This window comes from Pipistrellus hanaki (genome assembly GCF_964339955.1).
Source record: "Pipistrellus hanaki genome assembly, chromosome: X".
NCBI lineage: Eukaryota > Metazoa > Chordata > Mammalia > Chiroptera > Vespertilionidae > Pipistrellus > Pipistrellus hanaki.
The window spans coordinates 91,698,646-91,722,080 of record NC_140524.1 but is presented as its reverse complement, the minus strand read 5'-3'; the positions used below and the strand labels follow the sequence as shown (position 1 = coordinate 91,722,080).

The 23,435-nt window shown below is 39.1% G+C and overlaps 1 protein-coding gene across 12 annotated transcripts in view; it reads left to right on the top strand.

Moving 5' to 3' along the window:
* ZFX (zinc finger protein X-linked) overlaps nucleotides 1–21,885 on the top strand; it is an 82,405-nt gene extending 60,520 nt beyond the window's left edge. For all 12 annotated transcript variants that reach the window (XM_084869549.1, XM_084869548.1, XM_084869545.1 and 9 more), the window contains 6 exons: nucleotides 827–1,393; nucleotides 13,138–13,278; nucleotides 13,673–13,816; nucleotides 14,676–14,825; nucleotides 15,357–15,497; nucleotides 16,316–21,885. In XM_084869549.1, coding sequence (XP_084725675.1) covers nucleotides 827–1,393; nucleotides 13,138–13,278; nucleotides 13,673–13,816; nucleotides 14,676–14,825; nucleotides 15,357–15,497; nucleotides 16,316–17,499 — 2,327 coding nt within the window. In that variant the 3' untranslated portion in view covers nucleotides 17,500–21,885. The remainder of the gene's footprint in view (nucleotides 1–826; nucleotides 1,394–13,137; nucleotides 13,279–13,672; nucleotides 13,817–14,675; nucleotides 14,826–15,356; nucleotides 15,498–16,315) is intronic.
* Nucleotides 21,886–23,435: the final 1,550 nt, after the last annotated feature.

Below are 23,435 nucleotides of genomic sequence, written 5' to 3'. Positions count from 1 at the left end.
TCCAACAAACCTCACCTGCTGCTGCTGCTGCTCCAGAGAAGTTGCACTTTCATTCATCTTATCTATTCACAGAGGATCCTTAACGAGTTGCCTTTCCTCTAGCTGTGGCCTTGTAGCTGTCTTTCCCCACCCCATTGTTGTCACTATTACAGATGTCCCCCGTTTTACTCACTTTTTGCCCCCCTCCACCCAGCCCCCGCCCTAGCCCTCTTTTATTTATGCCCCAGTCCTCTCATATCTTAGATTCAGAGGATGTCAAAGTTTTCATCGTCATAAATACAGGATATTGATGAGATATTATATCAGAACAAAGGGGGGAAAGGAGAAAAATGGAAGGGAAATAAAAGAAATACACGGGAGAGATGGAAAGAAGATAAAAGTAGTAGTTGAGGGAAAGATGGAGCAAGATGGAAGATGAAAAACACATATAATAAAGGAAAATGGTATATTTGCAACCTGAAGTTGCTTTACTTATTAATTTTAATAATCATCCCTTAAGTATCTATGCATATAGATTTAATTTTAGTTAGCCTAGGATTTTACTTTCATGCACATTTTTATTTTGTGACTACCTCAATTGCTTGATTTTTTTTATTTTCTTATCAATTGATTTGGGATGAGTATAAGAGTTCTTATATTAAAAATTTTCATTTCTGATATTCAAAAATAGATTCCCTTTTAATTTTTTTAATCTATCTGAATGTTTGAGAAAACTGAGGAGCTAGTCTGTTTTCCTGGTAGGAATTAAATAACATTTACATTAGCTGAGGTAGTCATACATGCCTACCTGAAATTGTGCTTTTAAATTTTTTTTTTTTTTTTTAAGGAACTGATGCTGCACACATGGATGGTGATCAAATTGTTGTGGAAGTTCAAGAAACCGTTTTTGTTTCAGATGTTGTGGATTCAGACATAACTGTGCATAACTTTGTTCCTGATGACCCAGACTCAGTTGTAATCCAAGATGTTATCGAGGACGTTGTTATAGAAGATGTTCAGTGCCCAGATATCATGGAAGAATCAGATGTATCTGAAACGGTCATCATTCCTGAGCAAGTGCTGGACTCAGATGTAACTGAAGAAGTTTCTTTAGACCATTGCACAGTCCCAGATGATGTCTTAGCTTCCGATATCACTTCATCAATGTCTATACCAGAACACGTTTTGACAAGTGAATCCATACACGTGTCTGATGTTGGACACGTTGAACATGTGGTTCATGATAGTGTAGTTGAGGCAGAAATTGTCACTGATCCTCTGACAACAGATGTAGTTTCAGAAGAAGTGTTGGTAGCAGATTGTGCCTCGGAAGCAGTCATTGATGCCAATGGGATCCCCGTGGACCAGCAAGATGATGACAAGAACAACTGTGAGGACTACCTTATGATTTCCTGTAAGTCTTGGGGTACAGTGATTCTCAAAAGTATTTTTGAAGGCTGTCTTTCCTAACTTACATCAGAGATGAAAATGTCTTGACTTCTATAAAAGTAAATTTCATAGACCTTCCTGCATTGTTGTTTCAGTTTGGAGCCTGTAAGATAACAAAATTAAGAAAATTAAAATCGTACAGATTAAAGCATCATTTCTCTCTTATAAGGATACAATAGAAAGATGAAATTTCTTCAGTCTAGAAAGACAAAGACGGAAAGGAATAGAACTGAACTCTGTGAAATCATGAAGGATGTGATTAGGCTGTTACCAGCCTTTATTAGAATTAGGAAACCTATTGAAACCTTAAAGGAGTTTAAATTGGAAAAAAAAAATGTATAACCAAACTACTTATATTCTTGTATATGCCTGTATGTTAGTATTTATGTAATACTTATATGCTTATGTAAAATACTAATTATATAACAGATAGCATGGAAAAAATCTGGTATAGCATTGAAACAAATGATTCTAAAACATGATTTCAAGTATGATGGACTCAGATTATTGAAGGAGAGTAAGGTGTTTTGGAGCACATCTCTAAATGTTTGTTTAACTTAACATCTGGGAGGAAAACTGTCTTTTTACACATATTTCTTGGTACTGCTTTCAGAGATCAAGTCCTCAGTTGGCTAGACCACAGCTCTGACCCAGTATGGAAATTAGTATGCCTTTAGAAACTAAACGTCATATAAAGACCCACTCTTTTTAAAAATATATTTTTATTCATTTCAGGGAGGAAGGGAGAGGGGGAAAGAGAGGGAAACATCAATGATGGAGAATCATTGATCAGTTGCCTCCTAACATGCCCCCTATTGGGGATTGAGACTGCAACCCAGGCATGTGCCCTTAACCAGAATCGAACCTGGGATCATGTAGTCCCCTGATGCTCTATCCACTGAGCCAAACCAGCTGGAGCAAGGCCCACTATTTAAAATTTTTTTTTCTTTTTATTGATTTCAGAGAGGCAGGGAGAGGGGGAGAGAGAGAGAAACATCAATGATGAGATAATCATGATCTGCTACCTCCTGCACACCCCCCTACTGGGGGCTGAGCCTGCAACCTGGGCATATGCCCTGACCAGGGAATCAAATCTCCACCTCCTGATTCATAGGTCAATGTTCAACCACTGAGCCGTGCTGGCTGGGCTAAAGACCTCTGATCCATTTTGAGTTTATATATGGTGTGAGGTCAGGAGCTAACTTTACTTTCTCTGGCACATAGATATTCAGTTGTCACAGCACCATTTGTTGAAATGGTGTTCTTTACTCATCCTATCTAATAAAATTATTAGTAGTAATATGCATAATATGCAAATTGACCATCACTCCAACACACAAGATGGCCACCCCCATGTGGTCAAAGATGGCTGTCTCCATGTGGACACAAGATGGCCACTACAAGATGGCCTACAGGGGAGGAGAGATAGGGGTTACTGGGCCAGCAGAGGAGAGCAGTTGGGGGAGACCAGGCCAGCAGGGGAGGGCAGTTGGGAGGGACCAGACCAGCAGGGGAGGGCAGTTGTAGGTGATCAGGCCAGCAGAGGAAGGCAGTTAGGGGTGATCGGGCTGGCAGAGGAGGGGAGTTGGGGGAGACCAGGCCTGCAGGAGAGAACAGTTGGGGGGGGGGGGGAACACCAGGCCTGCAGGGGAAGGCAATTGAGTGGAGCAGGCCTGCAGGGGAAGGCAGTTGGGGGGGGGGGTGGCAGGACAGCAGGGGAGGGCAGTTAGGGGTGATCAGGCCAGCAGAGGAGGGCAGTTGGGGGCAATTGGGCTGGCATGGGAGCAGTTAGGCGTTGAGCAGGCTGGCAGGGGAGTGGTTAGGGGGTGATCAGCCTGGTAGGCAGAAGCAGTTAGGGGCAATCAGGCAGGGGAGAGGGGAGCCAGCAGTCCGGAAAATGGGCCTAAATGAGCAGACAGACATCCCTTAAGGGGTCCCAAATTGGAGAGGTTGCAGGCTGGGCTGAGGGAACACCCCCCCCCCCCCCCCCCATGCACCGGGCCTCTAGTTATTGAATATTCTTGGTACTCTTATTAAAACACATGCATCAAATTTTTATCTACTGATTTTTTTAGGGAGAGAGCAAGGGAGACAGAGACTTTAATTTGTTGTTCTACTTATGCAATCAGTGGTTGGTCCTTATATGTGCCCTGACCAGGGATGGAACCAAGCACTGAATGCATAAGAAAGTAGAGGGTTACAGAACAAGATTACAGAACCTTGGTGTATCAGGATGACGCTCTAACCAGCTGAGCTACCTAGCAAGAGTCTTATTGAAAACCATTGATAGTAAATGTGAGGGGATAATTTCTGGACTCATAATTCTATTCCACAGATCTGCCCACCCTGATACTAGTTTTATGCTGTCAGGAGTGGGTAGTGAATTTGCAAAATTTATTATCCTAGATATTAAAGTCTAAAATGTAAAGTCCAGGCAAAAATGCATAGTTCAGTTTTAAAAGGATTAGCAGAATTAATAAGCAATAAATGCATTCTTATGGAAGACTAGGGTACGCGGATATGTGTGCCTACCTTTTATAATAACATCAGAGGAAACAACTAATATGCCTCTGGAGATTAGGGTTCCCTTCTGCCACAAACCTTGGCCAGAGAGCCTCTATTCTAATATAAATCAATATGATGCTTCATTTCTAATACACATTTAAATAAAATATTGCTTTGTTATTTTAAACAGTTTTTAAAAAGACATTAAAATTATAGCAAATATTTTTTTGTTGTTAATCCTCACCTGAGGTTATTTTTTCTCATTGATTTTTTTTTTTTTTTTTTTTTTTTTTTTTTTTAGAGAGAGAGGAATGGAGGGGGAGGGAAGGATGGAGGGTGGAGGAGAGAGAGAGAGAGAGAGAGAGAGAGAGAGAGAGAGAGAGAGAGAGAGAGAGAGAGAGAGGGAGAGACATTGATGTGAGAGAGACATCGATTGGTTGCCTCCTGAATGCGCCCCAAGAAGGTGGGGTGGGGATCAAACCTGCAACTCAGGTACATGTTCTTGACCGGAATTGAACCCATGATCCTTTGATATGTGGCTGATGCTCTAACCACTATGTCATGCCAGCCAGGGCTATAGCAAATAATTTAAGCTTAGAATCTTTTAAACTAGTTTGGTTAAATGAAAGTATGTCACCATTTTTAACATGATTATAAAATTGGAAATTTTTCTTTGTACAGACTATAACTTGAATAAAACTTTTGATGACAGTACTATATCTGTGATCTCTCCATTTAGTTTTTATATTCTAAGGCCAATGACTTTTTCATTAGGATAAAATTGTGTTCAAAACACTATTTTCTGCAATATGCAACTGCTTTTATAAAAGCTGAATGTTAATAAATCATTAGACTGTTTAGTTCTTAACTAATGATTATTAAACTTTTTGTCTGGTGGCATATATATAATTTAAGTCCATTTGAATTAATATATCAAAGGAAGAGCTCAGTCAGGTAGTAATGTGCGCTGAATGTTTTCAGACTCATCAGATCCATCTTTTAATGACCCTTGAGTAAATTGACATTTTTATCAGAAGATTTAATTAAGTTTATTTGGTGAGGTTTGTTGTTAATAAAGCTCTCTTTTCAGGGGAGAAATGTTTAGGATTGTTGTCAATGTGGCCAATTTTTAAATTTTTTGAAACAAGATTTTTTATCCCAATAAAGATTATTCAGTTGGAGATTTGTAACAAGTTGGTAATAATAAAAAATAGGTCATAGTAAACCTTTAATAAATAGTATCTGTGTTCCAAAACAATATATATATATATTACCATATATAAACAATATATATGTTGTTTTGGAACACAGATACTATTTATTAAAGGAATATATATATATATATATATATATATATATATATTCCTTATAACAACCCTATAATGTTGGTGTTAATCACCATTTTACAGCTTGGGTAACTGAGGCTCAGTTTATGTAACACATCCAGTTAGCATTAGGGTGAAGATTTGAAATCAGATATTTTATTCCAGCCCTGGCTGGTTTGGTTCAGTAGTAAGGGCGTCTGCCTCAGACTGAAGGGTCATGGGTTAGATTCTTGTCAAGGGCAGGTACCTCAGTTGCAGGCTCGATCCCTTGTTCATGGGAGAGACACAACATTGATGTCTCTCTCCCCCCCACCCCACCCCCACTTTCTCTAAAAAAAAAAAAAAATCAATGGGAAAAGTTTTATTCCAGTGTTTACTGAAAAAAATAAAAAAATAAAAAGAAGAAGAAGAAAACAAAAGCAAGGAAAAAAAACTAAAATAAATAAAACAAAATAAAAAAAACACACAAAGTATCTACTCCACTCTCATATTGTCTTTTTTTTTGTCTGTGTATGTGTTTATATGTATGTGTGTGTAAAGTTAATACTATAATGCAGTAGAGTTTGGGATAAATAGTGATTATTGGTGAATGGAGGAGGCAAATTGAATTTCAGTGATTATTAAAATGTACAGTATTCATGAATAACCAATTTTAGCAATGTTAGGAAATAATTTGGGGAGGGGGCTTAAACATTTTCTTACTCCTTAATAGCAGAAGCCACCCGGACAACCTCCACGCCCTATTTCCCTTGTTCTACCTAAAAAATTTATTTTATTCTTCAAATTTATGTATAAGAAGAAAGAATCATATCTAAACAATTATTTTTATTCTTGCCTATGCTTATGTCTTCATTCAGTAACATTAATCAACCATGATAAGCTAGGAATCTTGTTAGCTATTAGAAATAAACAGTGAAAGTTTCTGGCTTTTATGAATTCACAGCTTGGAGAGAAGACAGACAGAAACAGATAGTTATATAGTTTAGTGTGAAAAGATATATAACTAGATATACAAAGTATTTTGGAAGCACTAAGGGAGAAAATGTTGAGAATTTTGGTATGCTTGAATGAGCTAAATGCTATGAAAGCATAAACCAAAAGTTCTGTGGCAGCTTGGTTGAAGATATAACTAAATTTATTTCATATCTCCTATTCATTTTCCTCCCTCTATTTTGAAGCAAGTCCCACATATTTCTTTCATAAGTATTTATATAAGACAGGGGTTGTTATATATTTTTAAACATAATTTGGGATGAATTCAATTTGAAGGATGAGTAAAATGTTCAGAGAGTACCTGAGGAGGGAGGAATGGCAGAGAACATATTTAAAGGCCTGGAAATGTGGAAGGTCTGAGAGTGTTCAGAGACTTTTTCTTTGGACTGCAAATGTCTTCAATGAAGAGAATGGAGGAAATGATGAGAAAAGTGGCACAATTGGGCACAAATCATAAAGGCCTTCAAATACAATAAGAAGCCCGCTTTACCTTTCTGATGTGGGGAGCTATTAGCGTTGTAAGCCGATTAATAATAATATGCTTAGGCTTATAGTTTACAAAAGTAATCTTAGTCATGGCAATGTTGAGAGCAGACAAATGGAGAGTAAAATTAGAAACAGAAATTACGCTATGAGAAGTGGTTGTAGTAAGTAGTCCAGGTAAGAAACAGGCGGATAGTTTGAAATGAGGTTCTAGCAGTAGAGTTTGGCAGAAAGTACTTCATGACATATTTAGGAAGTGAAGTTTGATTAAAGTTAGGGTGGAGGAGGGAGGTGGAGGGTTTGATGCTCCCTTCCTGGTTTCTGGCTTGTGCATCCTGGCAGATGGCAAACCAATTACTAGAGGAGGAATACATGTAGACATGCTAGAGATCTGTCTACAGGACTGCTGCATGCAGCTGTCCGCTGTCCAGTTATAGTATGAATGGCAGCCTTGCAGATATGGAGCCTAATGGCCCTGGCCTTCTAGTTTAGGTGTTTTGACCATTTGGTCTGATATTAGCTCTTAATTAAGCACAACTTTGGTCATAGTAGACATCCAATAAAAAGTGGTTCAGGGAATGAGTGAATGAATAAGTAAATCCAAACCCCTATGTTCAGTGCATGAACTCTGAGGATCAATACAGTCTAATGGCTTAGAATTGAATTATTCTAGGGGATATTATTAGCACAGGAGACATGGTAAAGTATTTGCTTATTTCTTTGTCCTCCAGGCTGATGGTTGTATAAATCTTACCGTTATTTTTATGTATATACTCCATCAATTTCATTTAGTCCCTTGAAGCCATTTGGTAAACCACAGAATAAAATTTTAGAATTTAAAAAATATATTTGCATGGGGACATTTCTGAAATGTGAGAAAAGTCTAATTTAGTGAACTGAGAATATTTTAGAGAAGATGTGTTAAACAAGCTTTAAGCTCATTCTGATAAAATTAAAGTTTTCTGTTACTCTAAAGTTATTGTGTCTTTACTGTAGGCACTCAGATTTATTTAGAAATCAGTACTAAAATTAATGAATTAAGAGTTTTCAGTTTAATGTTCAATCTGATTTCAATTAGATTTATACCAAGAATAAAGTGCTTAAATAAGGCAAAGGTGTGCAGTCCTCCCCTCTTCTCGCCATAAAAAAGAGAGAGGTGTGGGGCAAGGGATTGGTAAGCTAGGGAATGGCTTTAAAGTTTGAGTAAATTCTAATATATTTTTTGTTTAAAAATAGCATGTCACAGTATCCAATTTTCACTAATAATCTCTGTCCAGTCTGTCTCCCGTCCTTTCAATGCCTAAATATGCATAGAAATGTCTGAATAATGATCTGTAAATTCTATTGATAGTTCCATGTGGTGGGCTTTTGGGCACATTTTAATTTTTTTTTAATACTTTTCTTAATAAGCTGTACATATTCTACAATAAATATGTATATATTTTAAAGCAAAGTTGCAGAAGCATAAAGGAATGGAAATAACATACTAATAAGTTCAGGGTACGTGGGGTAGTCTGGGGGTGCTGGGGAGACAAAACTGAAGGCAGAAGGCAGTTTGGTCAGAGTTCGGTTGCTAGACTAATTATATTTTACTTGGTAGGAAATGGGGCACCATTCCCTGCTAGGGAGTAAGGAGACTGGATCTTTGTTTTAAGAAAGCTGATGGAGGGCAGTGTCTAAGGGATTTTGGTGTGATGTCTCTTTTTACATTATTAATGTACACAAAATGCAGTTCTATAACAATCAGATATCATATATCTTGGCAAAAGTTATAATGAAATCTGTTTAGAAGCTTTGAGAGGTGAAAATAACAAACCAGTATCACCTGTTTGATAAGGTTGTTGTGAGGAGTAAATGGTATATTTTAAGGGCTTTAGTATCATGCTTGGCATGTGGTATGTGATAGGTAAATTTTTGGTGTTATCATTATCACAACCATCGCCATTTCTTATATAGATTCTCCATCAAATGCTCTCCAAATCAGCTTCGTTTTGCTGATTTTTAAATTAGATCAATGTTCCTTTAACAAGCAGTTTGCTTGAAGTGGAGTATCCCCCAACCCCCAACCCCAAGTAATTTTTCTTTTCCAGGAACTACTGAGTTTTCTGAAGTCTTAACTATATTTTTAGACTCCGTAGCATCTGTTAGTATTGGAAATAAGCAACCCTTAATTTTTGGTCTTCAGGGATTTTACTGACGCTCCCTTGAAGCAGTATAAAGTATGCCTATATTTTGCCATAGTTTTGCTATTACTAATGAGATAGTTGCTAAGTCAATATTTTCTTCAGTTTTACAGCTTAAAATTGCTGGATGAGATACAAAGATTATTATTCCATAAGGCTGGAGGAAAATGTGACGCCAGTTTTACTTAAAAGAAAAAACTGGGAAGGAAATTTACTAAGATAATGATAGAATCTTTGGTTGGTGGGACTATTGTTGATTTTCAAAAATACTAAGTTATATACAGTGAACATAAATTTCTTAAAAAATCAAAAGATGAAAATAAAGATCTGGAATCTAAACTGTCTCCCACATCCCTCTTACTAGTTCACCTATTTGGACAAGTCACATACCATCTCAGAGCCTTTATTTCTTTTTAAAAAAAAAAATATATTTTATTGATTTTGTACAGAGAGGAAGGGAGAGAGATAGAGAGTTAGAAACATCGATGAGAGAGAGTCATCCATCAGCTGCCTCTTGCACACCCCCTACTGGGGATATGCCCGCAACCAAGGTACATGCCCTTGACCGGAATCGAACCCGGGTCCCTTCAGTCCCCAAGCCGACGCTCTATCCATTGAGCCAAACCGGTTTCGGCCAGAGCCTTTATTTCTTTATCTGGAAAAGATGAGAATCAAGTTAGTAGAAGTACATAGAAATGCTGAGGAAATTGTGAAATGCCATACAAATGGTGGTTATTATTAGAAGTAGTCTTAATTTTCAGGAATTATGCTCTTCTGTTTTGGAGAGGTCTATTCTAAAGCTCTAGTGCTTCATTTTACTGCATTAGAAGAAGGCACTTACGTAGAAATCATAGGTATGATGACTCAATTTTATCCAAGCCTTCTTTGTCTGTTTTTAATAGAAATTCATTTTTAATGGTAGCATTCAAGTCAGAGTGGAATTTTGAGTAAGAGGACCAGCAAAGTATTTTTTAAAACACATCACTTCTGTAATATTTCATATTTAGAATAACTTCATAGGTTGAGTTAGTGCGGCAAATTCTCCAGGTGAAAATCTAAAGTTGAATTCTTTTGTCAAATGATAGAACAGCTCTGCGTGGCTCCAGTAAGCCTGTATATTTGAAATGTGTTTCCCACACATTTATGAAGACAAACAGAAAAATCTTTTAGTTCAAGTTACAGGTACATACATGACATTTTGTAAGCTCAAAAATGATTAGATTTTCCAATCATCAAAGGCTTATCTTATGAGTTCCGACAAACTTAGTATACGCAAAAGCAGCCTGACCTTGTTCTTTGTAAACACAAGGGCACTTGATTTTCTAGTACTTGTTAGAATCGGTTTGGACAAACCTTGCCGAGCTTCATCAACAATGTCACCTGTCAGAGATGAGTTCTTTGAAGACATAAATTTATACAGGACTTTCCTGCTAGTTGGGTGAGAGCTTCATTTTTCTGATGTTATCTCAGCTTAAAATTCCAAAGCTGTCTTTAAGAAAATAACATTGGCTCAATCAGCTTGGGTATATCACAAAAATATTTAGCTTTGAAAAAGGGCAGGTACCTATCAGGCCAGAAATTAGGACAGAATGCTGATTCTTTCCCCCTGCAAACCATTTTTATAAAACGCAGTTAAGATACTTGAATATAGGTAGTTACATTCAGGGTTCAGAGAACCTCTTTTTTTAAACTGCAGAGTTTAACCAACTGGTCTCTGACCCTTCATATCATCAAGCTTGTCCTGGACAAACTCATTTTCTCTAGCTTTTTAAGTTCTTAACTCAGTCTGCCATTTTCTCACTAGTAACCAAGTCCTTCCTTCCTATTTCATATCTATGGTTGAAGGCACCAGTCATGAACTCCTCCAGTTTTCTGCATTACAACCTTCCCCCTTTCCCTAAACACAATGTAGCTATGTTCTCATCCATGTTTACTTTCTCATCTCAGAAGTATAGCATATTTTTTTCTCCTATTTAAGAAAAATTCCTTTATCTTCTTTAAAAATATGCTTTTGTTGATTTTTTTTTTTTTTTTTTTTGAGAGAGGGAGGGAGAGAAACATCGATTGGCCCCCTCCTGCACGCCCCCTACCGGGGATCGAGCTTGCAACCCAGGCAAGTGCCCTGACGGAATCAGACGAGACCTTTTGTAGCACAGGATGACATTCAGCTAACTGAGCCACACTGGCCAGGGCTCTTTTATCTTGGTATCTAGTTTCGTTTCTGTTTCCCTTTTCCTCTAAGATCTTGATCTATAAATTTCACACCATGTCTTGTTCTAGCCCCTCACTTTCTATTATATTTTCTCCTACAGATTGAGCATGCATAAGTATTTTCCTCAATTAAACAGAAAAGTTTTTGGCCCTGCAACCCATTCTAGTCACTGCCTCTCTGTTCACTTTAAAATTATACTTCATAAAGAAATTCACTTTAAAATTAGACTTCATAAAGAAATCCGCCGAAACCGGTTTGGCTCAGTGGTAGAGCATCGGTCTGCGGACTGAAAGGTCCCGGGTTTGATTCCGGTCAAGGGCTTGTGCATTGGTTGCAGGCACATCCCCGGTTGGGGGTGTGCAGGAGGCGGCTGGCCCTGTTTCTCATTGACGTTTCTAGCTCTCTATCCCTTCCTCTCTGTAAAAAATCAACCAAGTATATTGAAAAAAAAAAAAGATTAGAGAAAATTAAAAAAAATCATAGTTTCCATTGAATCCTCAACCCACATCTGGCCCCATATACCCTTCACTACACCACTTTTCACCAGGAACATCAATGACTTCCAGGTGACTCTGGTCAATGCAGACATTTCTCCTTGAATAACGCATGTTGCATTATTACCTTGAGTCTCAGTAGGATTCTTGGAACTTTTAGCTCCCTAGTTTCCTTTATGACTCTCCATCCACCTCTTCAGCTTTCTTTTCTTGAGTTCCTATGTGAACTCTTCTTGTTCCTCCCTTAGACTATGACATTGCCAGGATTTTCTCAGCCCGCTCTTGCCTCACACTGCAGGTTCTCATTGTCTGTCTTGGTTAGCATGGAGCTGATGGGCTCCCAAATCTGTGTGTCAGCCTTCAGCTTTCAGACTGGAATATCCAGCAACTGACTTCACATCTCAGCCACCATTAAATAATTGATTCATCAATATTCTGAGCATCTACTATGACCAAGCTCTATCTTAAAAGACTGAATAATGAAAATACTGGTTCTACTCTGTCAATGGGAATGCTAGGTGGAAAACCCCAGATAGTAACAATATAGTGAATTGTACACTCAGAGAAACAAAGGGTGCTATGAGTACAGAAGGATAGGGACAGGCACCACCTCAGAGCTTTCAGAGATGTTACCCCTTGAGTCTTAATTAACATGCAGGAAGAGAGATCCTTTTCCTCATTTATCTTCTTAGCATCAGGTGCTTCCATTTTAGTTTTAAGATGGGCCTCAGGTCCAGCCCTCTTCCCCGTCTGTACTGCCTCTGCCTGATTCAAGGCCTTGGTATCTGTCGCCTACATTATTGAAGTAGATTCACAAGTGGTATCCTGTTTCTCAAGGCCAGCATGGTAGAGCAAAAATTGTGATCTCACTTCGTCACTGTTTGGCGTAGAAGTGTCCCGTCACCTATAGCAGAGGTTCTCAAAACTCTGATCAGAAACCCTAGGGCAAGGTACGTCTTAATCCACATGTGTCAAACACAAGGCCCGCGGGCCAAATCCAGCCCGCCAGGCCTTGCAATGTGGCCCGCACCGCGCTGTCATCACTGCACTCCGCTGTCAGTTTATGACATTGTCAGTTTATGACTGTTCAGTAAACCATTCGGCCCGCGATTTAGGCTGGATTTTAGATTTTGGCCCCTTCTCTGATTGAGTTCGACACCCCTATTTAATCTGTCTATCAGGCCCCACCCCTGCAGATTCTGATTGTGTAGAACTGCTGGGCGCTGGCCTATGTTTTTAAGTTCCCAAAGAGATTTTGACACCTGACAAGATCGAGAAACCTCCAGCCAAGGATCAAGTCTGATCTCTGCCTGGTTACACCAGACCCTTTGTGACCAGGCTTTAGCGTAGACACTGGCCACATTTCCCATCATGCTCCACGTGTCTACTTGTCTAGGTAAAATCGTTCATTTTTATGTGAATCCACTTAAAGATTATATTTGCAAAAAAAGTGGAAAACGGTAACATTTAAATCCCTACTAATGTTATTTGTAATGTGTTTCCTGCCTTTTTAGTGGATGATGCTGGCAAAATAGAACACGGCGGTTCCTCTGGAATGGCTGAGTCGGAAATTGATCCTTGTAAAGTGGATGGTTCTTGCCCTGAAGTCATCAAGGTGTACATTTTTAAAGCTGACCCTGGAGAGGATGACTTAGGTAATATCCCTCATCCTGATCGGAACCCTTTAACCTGATTACTTTTGGGTGGATTAGATTGAGAACCTTTTCTGAAGATAACTTTTAAGCATGGTTTCCAGCCCGGCCAGCATGGCTCAGTGGTTAAGCATATGAACAAGGAGGTTGGCGTTCGATTCCCGTTCAGGACACCTGCCTGGTTGATCCCCGGTAGGGGGTGTGCAGGAGGCACTGATCCATATTCTTTCTCATCATTGGTGTTTCTATCTCCCACTCTCCCTTTCTGAAATAAATAAAATTATATTTAAGGAAGGTTTCCAATGTAGCAGTAGAAAAGTATGTAAAACGTGATATGTGAAATAGGTGGAAATGAAGTTCTCTCATAAATTTGTGGAGCTGTCATCTTCCCTAATAGGTGGCACCGTAGACATTGTGGAGAGTGAACCTGAGAATGACCATGGAGTTGAACTAATTGAGCAGAATAGCAGTATTCGTGTGCCAAGGGAAAAGATGGTTTATATGACTGTCAATGACTCTCAGCAAGAAGATGAAGATCTGAGTAAGTAGATGGTCTTTTTGTGGGCGAAAATGTAATGTTCTTGTAGCTCTTTTTAAAAAAAAAAAAATCTTTAAATATGGCCCTAGCCGGTTTGGCTCAGTGCGCAGGAGTCCTCAAACTTTTTAAAGTGGGGGCCAGATCACGGTCCCTCAGAGAGCTGGAGGGCTGGACTATATGAACTACTAATTCCTACTGTAACACCTTGGCTGCGCTCACTGCCCAAAAAACCTGGCGGGCAGGATCAGACTCCCCTGGGGGCTGCATGTGGCCCGCGGGCCGTAGTTTGAAGACCCCTGGGATAGAGTGTCAGCCTGTGGATTGAAGGGTCCCAGGTTTGATTCCAGTCAAGGGCATGTACCTCTGTTTCAGACTCAGTCCCCGGCCCCAGTCGGGGTGCATGTGGGAGGCAACCAGTCGATGTGTCTCTCTCACATCAATGTTTCTTTCTCTCCCTCTCCCGTCCACTCTCTCCAAAAATCAATGGAAAAAATATCCTCGGGTGAGGATTAATAAGTAAAAAAAATAAAAAATCTTAAATATGGCCAATATTCAAAGGAAACAAGTAACATTATTGTAGAGATTGATATGCTGCCATAAGGGAAACAACAATAACTCATTATGTATTCTAAGAACTTGAATGTAAGAACGAATAGTATCAGCAACGAAAAAATGAATTATTGTGAAAACCAAGAAATGAATGATTCATTCATACATTTGAGTGCTTCTATGTGAAAACTATGGTTCAAATACAACATTTGAACCTTCTTTCTACTTGTCTATTAATTGAATTCAAATGGCAGTATGTTCCCTATCATCTGTGTACGCCTGGTCACAAAAGTTTATATAATCTCCGACTTAGATGTTGCTGAGATTGCTGATGAAGTGTATATGGAAGTGATTGTAGGCGAAGAGGATGCTGCCGCAGCCGCCGCGGCCGCCGCACACGAACAGCAAATCGATGACAATGAAATCAAAACCTTCATGCCAATAGCGTGGGCAGCAGCTTACGGTAAGTTGCATAGCCGCTCTCCCAATTGAGTCGGTTCTTGAATGTGAATTCATGCTTGGAAAAACGGTTTCTGCGGTCTTAGGTTTCAGAAATCTGAAATGCCAGTACCCTATCGTGGTTACTTGAGTTGAACAGGACTAGAGGAAGATTATAAAGTCTACTGTTTGTCTTTATTTTTAACAAGACTTTTCTTCATGTGTGTAGCATGTAGAATGAAGTATTGCAAGAAGCACACAGGCTTTCAAGCTGAAACTTGCATCTTGATTCTATCTGGCCCATGCCTTTTCCATTTTGGGAGACAAGGGAGTCTATGGGGCAAAATGCTGACGTGTCTTTTAGATTTGGAAGCGAGGCCATTTCTTCCGGTCTTGTTATAATAAATACGGTCATGAAACCCATTATCTAGAATGGGGAATTTCTGTCATTCATGAGTATCATGGCTTACTTTTTGTTGTTGTAGTTAATAAAGAATCCCTCATTCTTTGTAATTTATAATACAGTATAATTTTGTTTTTTAATGCGCATCGTTAGGTAATAATTCTGATGGAATTGAAAACCGGAATGGCACTGCAAGTGCCCTCTTGCACATAGATGAGTCTGCTGGGCTCGGCAGACTGGCTAAACAAAAACCAAAGAAAAGGAGAAGACCTGATTCCAGGCAGTACCAAACAGGTGAGGGCACACGAGTTGCACAGCGCAGCGTGCTTTGCGAGCTCTCAGATGGAACTAGTATGTATCCACAGAGGTGTTGTGATGGCGTTTTAGCTGCTAGAGACCACGTGTAACTTCTGCATATCAAAGTTGAAAATATAATTTTAAGAATTCAGTGATATTCATGAATGATTTTCTTGGATAAAAAGAAACTGAATGGATCGAACACGGATGAAAATAATTAAAAACTCTGATTTTTTTTTTTTTGTGGAAATGAAAAGAAATCCCTCAGATACGTTACAAACATTAACTTTTTAAAAAGTAATATATTTAAAGAATCTGATTATGTCAGCGTAAGGAGGCATACTTTACAGAGCAGCAGAACAGATACTTCAGTTCATGTGACGTATTCCTGTCTATTTTTGTATGCCCATTTAAGTTTTGCTGTAAGTTGACATAAATTATGTTTTTGGAATAACCAAAGAGGACATTGGGATTACACCACTATATTTTTATGAATAATTTCCCACTGATTTCTAAATTGATAATATTAGCTTTAATCGCTAGTTAATAGAAGTTACATATTCATGCATGGTTTTACACTGGAGGGAGTGAGGTTGGTCCAGTCATACCAGATAAAGTTTGCAGACCAGGTTCCTCTTTATGACAAAGTTGATATATCTCCTATGTTGAAAAATGCTAAAAGGAAAGTTAAGCAGCAAATAGCTTAACTTCGGAGTATTTGCCCAATAATGGCCAGAACACACCCTTTCAATTCTCGACGAAACCAAACTAGAACTTGGTTTGATCTCTCATGCACCTTTCTTTTCCTTTCTTAGCAATAATAATTGGCCCTGACGGACATCCCTTGACTGTCTATCCTTGCATGATTTGTGGGAAAAAGTTTAAGTCCAGAGGTTTTCTGAAAAGGCACATGAAAAACCACCCTGAACACCTTGCCAAGAAGAAGTACCGCTGTACTGACTGTGATTACACTACCAACAAGAAGATCAGTTTACACAACCACCTGGAGAGCCACAAGCTGACCAGCAAGGCCGAGAAGGCCATCGAATGCGACGAATGCGGGAAGCATTTCTCTCACGCCGGCGCTCTGTTTACTCACAAAATGGTGCATAAGGAAAAAGGAGCCAACAAGATGTACAAGTGTAAATTCTGTGAATATGAGACAGCCGAACAGGGGCTGCTGAACCGCCACCTCTTGGCGGTCCACAGCAAGAACTTCCCTCACATCTGCGTGGAGTGCGGCAAAGGCTTCCGCCACCCCTCGGAGCTCAAAAAGCACATGCGCATCCACACCGGGGAGAAGCCCTACCAGTGCCAGTACTGCGAGTACAGGTCTGCAGACTCTTCCAACTTGAAAACGCACGTCAAAACCAAGCATAGTAAAGAGATGCCATTCAAGTGTGACATTTGCCTCCTGACTTTCTCAGATACCAAAGAGGTGCAGCAACATGCTCTTATTCACCAGGAAAGCAAGACACACCAGTGTTTGCATTGCGACCACAAGAGTTCCAACTCCAGCGATTTGAAGCGACACATCATTTCGGTTCACACGAAGGACTACCCCCATAAGTGTGACATGTGTGACAAAGGCTTTCACAGGCCCTCCGAACTTAAGAAGCACGTGGCTGCCCACAAGGGGAAAAAGATGCACCAGTGCAGACACTGTGACTTTAAGATCGCAGATCCATTCGTCCTGAGTCGCCATATCCTCTCGGTTCACACAAAAGATCTCCCGTTCAGGTGCAAGAGATGCAGGAAGGGATTCAGGCAGCAGAACGAGCTTAAGAAGCATATGAAGACGCACAGTGGCAGGAAGGTGTATCAGTGTGAGTACTGTGAGTATAGCACTACAGATGCCTCGGGCTTTAAGCGGCATGTTATTTCCATTCATACAAAAGACTACCCTCACCGTTGTGAGTACTGCAAGAAAGGCTTCCGGAGACCTTCGGAGAAGAACCAGCACATCATGCGGCATCACAAAGAAGTGGGTCTGCCCTAAAAATCCTTCTACAGACGTTTGTGGAGATGCTGGCCTTGGAGCAGAGAATTCATTTTAAAGCCAATTAGTCTTGTTCCCATACAATACTGTATATTGATTTATTCTGTGTACAAATAGAATATTGCTTGTAGTTGACTTTTCTTTCTTTTTCTTTTTCTTTTTTTTTTTTTCTTTCTTTTTTATTTTCTTTCTTTTTTTTCTTTCTTTTTTTTTTTTTTTTAACATTTTGTTCAGTAGTGTGTTCTGAATCCTATTCAGTTTGTTTAATTAATGGGGAAAAGCAGCAACAAGCAAGTTGCTTTTAATGAAGTATTCCTTGCTTCTATACTGAAATTCTCTATTAGTTTTATATTTATTTAAATATTTACCTTGCTTATTATCTTGATGGTACTCTCCTAAGACCATTTAACATAAAGCTAGGGTAACTTTAGATCGAGTCAATATGATGACTTTCAGAGTAACTATCCCCTCCCCCCCCCATAAATTTCTTACAGTAAAATTGTTAGAGACGTCTAACAGAAATGGGAGATTTAACAGTCACGTCCAATTAGGCTAACACGAAAGTCATGTACTTGTCTTGCTTAATCTTTTCTGACCACATGACAATGAAAGTTTCCATTTGAGCTTTGTATCCCTGGCATTGCTGAGTAAAGAACAGTGGGTGGGTTTTGTGCTTACTTTTCATTTTGTTTAGTGGAAAAAATATACCTTTGGGGGGCTTTCTTTGGAGTATTTACATCTTTTGTCTGCATAGCAAAGTCTTAGAAAACTTTATTGACAAATTTTGCTTGATCCTGTTGTATTTTGATTATTCTGTCTGTGCTGCTTTGTCTTGGAATGGTTGTGTGCTACAAATGAGACTTATCGAGGACTGCATTTTGGAATCTCCTAGAGGTAATTTGTGGCTCATAGGATCTTTTTGCAACTTTATATATGTATATGTACCCTGAACTATGTATATGCACATATATATATAAAACATGTATCTGTGTGTATTGCTTATTTTACATATTTATACACACAACCCCAAGTAGTAGTTGTTTAAAAATCTATAATGAAAAGTATTAAATTTACAATAACATGAAAGATGCAGGGATGTATGAGAGCATTTTTTAAATCATGCTCTTCAGAGAGACTACTCAGGTGAAGAATTAGAAGGAAAATAAGGACACTCGTATTTTTAAAGAGTAAAGGTATTTTCTTTTAAATATCTTTGGTAATCGAGAAATAGAAGTTAAGATGTTTCTAGATAGAATGTTTTCATACACCTTCAGCTCCATGCCTTTATATTTTTCTGAAAAGCTAACGAGTATCCAGACAGACCTTCCTCAGTTCTCTCTGAGAAGCCCCCGAGGGAACTCTGCGTTACCGAGCGAGGGAGACTCAAGAAGCTATAAACTAGCTTCATGTATCAGAGATCGGGTGCTAATTATGATTTACACTTGGCAAGTTCAGCCTACTCTGTTATTTCTTAGTTGTAGTTAGGAAACTTTCGAAAACGTAACGCTCAAGTTGGCTTTGATTAGAACATAACGTTAAAGGTATGTTTTACGTGCATGAGGAAAATAATCTGATGCCTTATTTGGAACATCATCATGTCTTTCACTGTTTTATTTTTCTTTGAGTTGATTTTTGTTTTTAAACAAATAGTTCAGACTCAGATTGACAAATGCATAAAGGAACACTAACGTTAATTAGCATTTGGTTATGTTAGCATAAATGTTAGAGAACAGAAAAGACAGTTGGGGGGGGTGTCCTGAAATTGGCTGTCAGCACATACGAGTACCTGGCACGTCGTGGGAGATTTTGGACTTTTCTTCCCACTTGATAGCTGCCTTGCCACTTCATTATGGTGCTCCATCCTCTTTGTGCTTTTAGGTTTTTACCTTTCATCTTTCTCTTTGCCGTTGATCTGTATTCAAGAGTTTTATAGGATTAGAACTCTAAATATCGTGTGTTTGGCAAGCATCCGAAGTATCGGATTGATTTACTTCAGTTCTAAGTCAAGTACTTTGAAGCTGGCATGAACTCCAACCTGAATGCCAGTCAAAACCAAGGCATGGGCCTGTCCCAGTGGGAGCTCCCGTGCCCTCTTGGCCTCTATAACGTGCTTTTAAAAAAAAAGTAACTTAAAATTGTGTGATTCATTGCCCTGCAGTACTATTCTTGAAAGCTCTTTTTTTGAGAACCTTTAAAATGTCCCTAATTTTTAATTTTTTTCCCAGAGGTAATGTAAAAACACTTCAGTGAAAGTGGAAATTTATTAATTTTAAAACATCCTATAAAATTAATACAGAAAATATAAATAATTGGTCATTATATTTTTTTAAATAAACTGAGATAAAGAACACAGCATTTTACACACTTTATATTTCTCTTACATAGTCTGGAATCATACACAGTTCTTTTCTTTTTAAAGCACAATATTGAAACCTTTAAAAGCTATTTAAGGGTTTGGTCAAGTGAATATGATAAGATGTATTTGTCTGTATAAAGAGAAAATGAAATTGTAGTCACTGTTATGTACTGACATTAGTTACAACCTAGTTTTACTTAAAACAATTTTGATTAGCAAAGCTAAAAAAAATGGATGTTTCAGTTAAATGTTTTAAAGAGGTACAGATTTTTACAAGGACATAATATAAGTTATTGTTCTGTAGAAATATCCTATTAAATATTGTATGTCCCTCCCTCTGTACACTTTGTAAAAAAAGTAAAATACATAAAAAGAAAATCATATAGGGATGTGTGACATTATTGTAATTGTGTACTTGAGAATAACGTGCAAAAATAAAAATCAGAATATTTTCCTGTTACTGAATGTTTAGTCTATTTGATACCAGTACTAAGTTAATGCTTTTTCTTAAGAAAAAAAAAAATGTACAGTTTTTGTAAACCTAATAAACATCAAAAGCAGTGGTTTATTTTCATTTCCCCATTTCTTAATTCCTTTTATGCAGCAGTGGAATTCAAAATGCTTGATTGCTTTGAATTTTATGACTTGAATGCAAATACTGATAATATTTCAGCCCTGCGGATTTGCAAGTATTTCAGAGGAGTTAAGAGGTGATTGGTGAGTCCTTTGATGAGCATGTCCTTGAAATTTATTTTTTTCTTTTATCTTCATAAAGGATTTGTTTTATTAGCATCTCAAATTCCCCGGAGATAAATTTCCCTCCCATAAAGTGGTTTGTGAGAGCACTTAAAGTTCAATTTAGTATCAATGCATAGCACATTGGGTTAGTGGGGGTTGTCCCCACCCCCACCTCAGAAACCCTGCCCTAAGCTTCCCCTTTGTGCCCACTTTGGAGGGTTCTAGAAGACACTAATACTAGAGAATGATTATTGTCATAATAAGAGAAGTTAGGGAAATGTTATCAGGAGTTAAAAAAGAACAAGATAGATTTGTCATTGATTTTTAAAGATGAGATCCTGCTGATCCTCAACTATGTAGGACTAAGTATTTGCCTAATAGTTGAGACAATAAATAATAAAAACTTAAGGCAAAGGATCAAGAGGACATGGTGAACGTCACTGTCCAGAGCCGTAAATCGGACAAGAATCGTAGCATGCTGAGAAACTGAGTTGTAATAAAATACCTGATGACATCATACCAATCTTTGAGCCCAGGCAGTGTATCGCTCTGTTCTCTGGGAATCTTTGTATTGACAATTTCCTTGATCTCCCACAAATTCTAGAATTCATGTAAAGAAAAGCATGACCAGTTAAACTCTTAAAAGGGTTGCTGTTGCAGAGCAGTGGTTTTTCAAGTGCTGCCAAGTTCTCAGCCCTACCCAAGACCCACTGCCTGAATCAGAAAACTGGGTGTGGGACCCAGTGATCTTATGTCTTAACATGTCCTCCAAGTAATTCTGCTGCATGCTTAAATTTGGGAAACACTGTTTTAGAGCACTTGAGGGACTTCAAAGATTAGAAACACACACATACACACGAGCCAGAGAGAAGCAGTTAAAGGTGACATGGGACTCAGTTGATATCTTGGATTTACCCCTCTTAAAGTGTGAGCCTGCTGGTCAGTAAGTAAATCCTGTAGTCCACATGTAAGTAGCCTGCACTTAATCTTGTATGACTTCCCCTAAGTTACACTCCTCAAAGGTGGATTAGAATTCAGAGGAAGAGTCAGCAAGTAAAAGAGAAGGACTGGAAAGTGTGTATGTGTTTAATTGGCCCAACATTACTTAAGTAATTCATATCTGAAAACCCATATTGGTAGCTGTTCAACTTTGCCCATTTGGGTTTTGTTTTGTCTTGTGTATATATTGTTTGCCTTTTTCATAAAATAATTCTTGGATTTGTTATATATTGTTCCTGTTATTTTTGACATCTGCTATTGTTGTAAATAAATTCCTATTTTGTTTTAAGTTACCCTAGTGGAGTGTTGGCTGTAGACAGGGTGTGTGCGTGCATGCGCGCGCACGCACACACGCGCACGCACACAAACACACACGTGGAAATGAAACATAAATCACAGGGTTAATAAATTCTTGACACAGTATCAGCTGGAAGTGATGTGACCTCTTTAATAGTTGAGCACTTCTAGCACCAATGAAAGTATCAGTGTTGCATATAGGTGTGACACCTGCACCAGCTCGGACTTTATTTTTTTATTTAAAAAATTGTTTTTTTATTGATTTCAGAGAGGAAGGGAGAGAGAAAAACGAGAATCATTGATCAATAACGAGAATCATTGATCAGCTGCCTCCTGCACACCCCACACCGGGGATTAAGCCCACAACCCGGGCATGTGCCCTTGACCAGAATTGAACCTGGGACCTTTCAGTCTGCAGGCTGACACTCTATCCACTGAGCCAAACCAACTAGGGCACCTGCTTAGACTTTAAAATCACTTTTGTGACCTCTGGGATGGCAATTCTTGTAGTTTATTAAGTTTGAGGTGAAACTCAAGACTTTTTTTTTTTCTATTCACTTGATCCCAAATTACTTGTATTGTTGGTATCAGTGAACACAAGGGATTTGGCATTGTAGTAACCTGCTGATCCTGTAAAGCCATCAGGATACTTTGCTACAGAAAACTTGCTTAGGAATTGTAGGTAGCATTTATTCATGATGTGAATTACCACAGAAATACCAAATCTATTGACAAAAGTAGAATAGTTCACTAGAACTATATCATTTTGCTTTTATCCAAGAGAGGCCAGTTTCTGCTTCATGCTGTGTTTGGCTTTAAAAGCAGAACCCGATTCCTTTTGCCTGGGCTTTTTTTGAAGGAAGGGGAGGGATTGCAAAGCATCTGTTGGGGTTTGGGAGGTTCTAATTATACCCATCCTCTCTGGGTTCTAACCACATTGAAAATAGACACAAGAAGCCACCAGTTGAGTGTGTGACTTCATTTTGTAAAGCTGGGTTGGGAGGTCGGGAGACCACATCTGTTTCCCCCACCAGGGTAGGCCTTGAGTGATGCAGCCAATTACTCAAAGGTGTGGGGCCCACCCTCCCCTTTGTGAGCTAGAGGGAGACCAGAGAAATGGAGCACGTGGGTGAGAATGGCTCCAGTATTCTCCCCAGGGCTCCCAGGCCCGGATTCAGAGAAGGCAGAGATAAATTCCCTTAAATCATCTCTATATATAAAAGGCTAATATGCAAAGTGTCCGCTGGGAGACTGGGAGTTCAATCACTTACTATGATGTGTGCTGATCATCAGGGGGTGGGGCGGAACATGGGCAACCAGCGGCGGCAGTGGTGGCACACTGAGGGTGCGAGGGAAGCAGGAGGTGGGGAACTGAGGTGGTGATGTGGGTGGCAGGGAAGGAGGAGGCGGGTAGGCAGGGAACCTGATCAGCCCTGATCGCCGACCTGGCCTAGGGACCCTACCGGTTCACGAATTTCATGCACTGAGCCTCTAGCGAAGTAATAAGGGTTAGTCCGATTCTGGTGGTCGGTCCTCTGGCATTAGC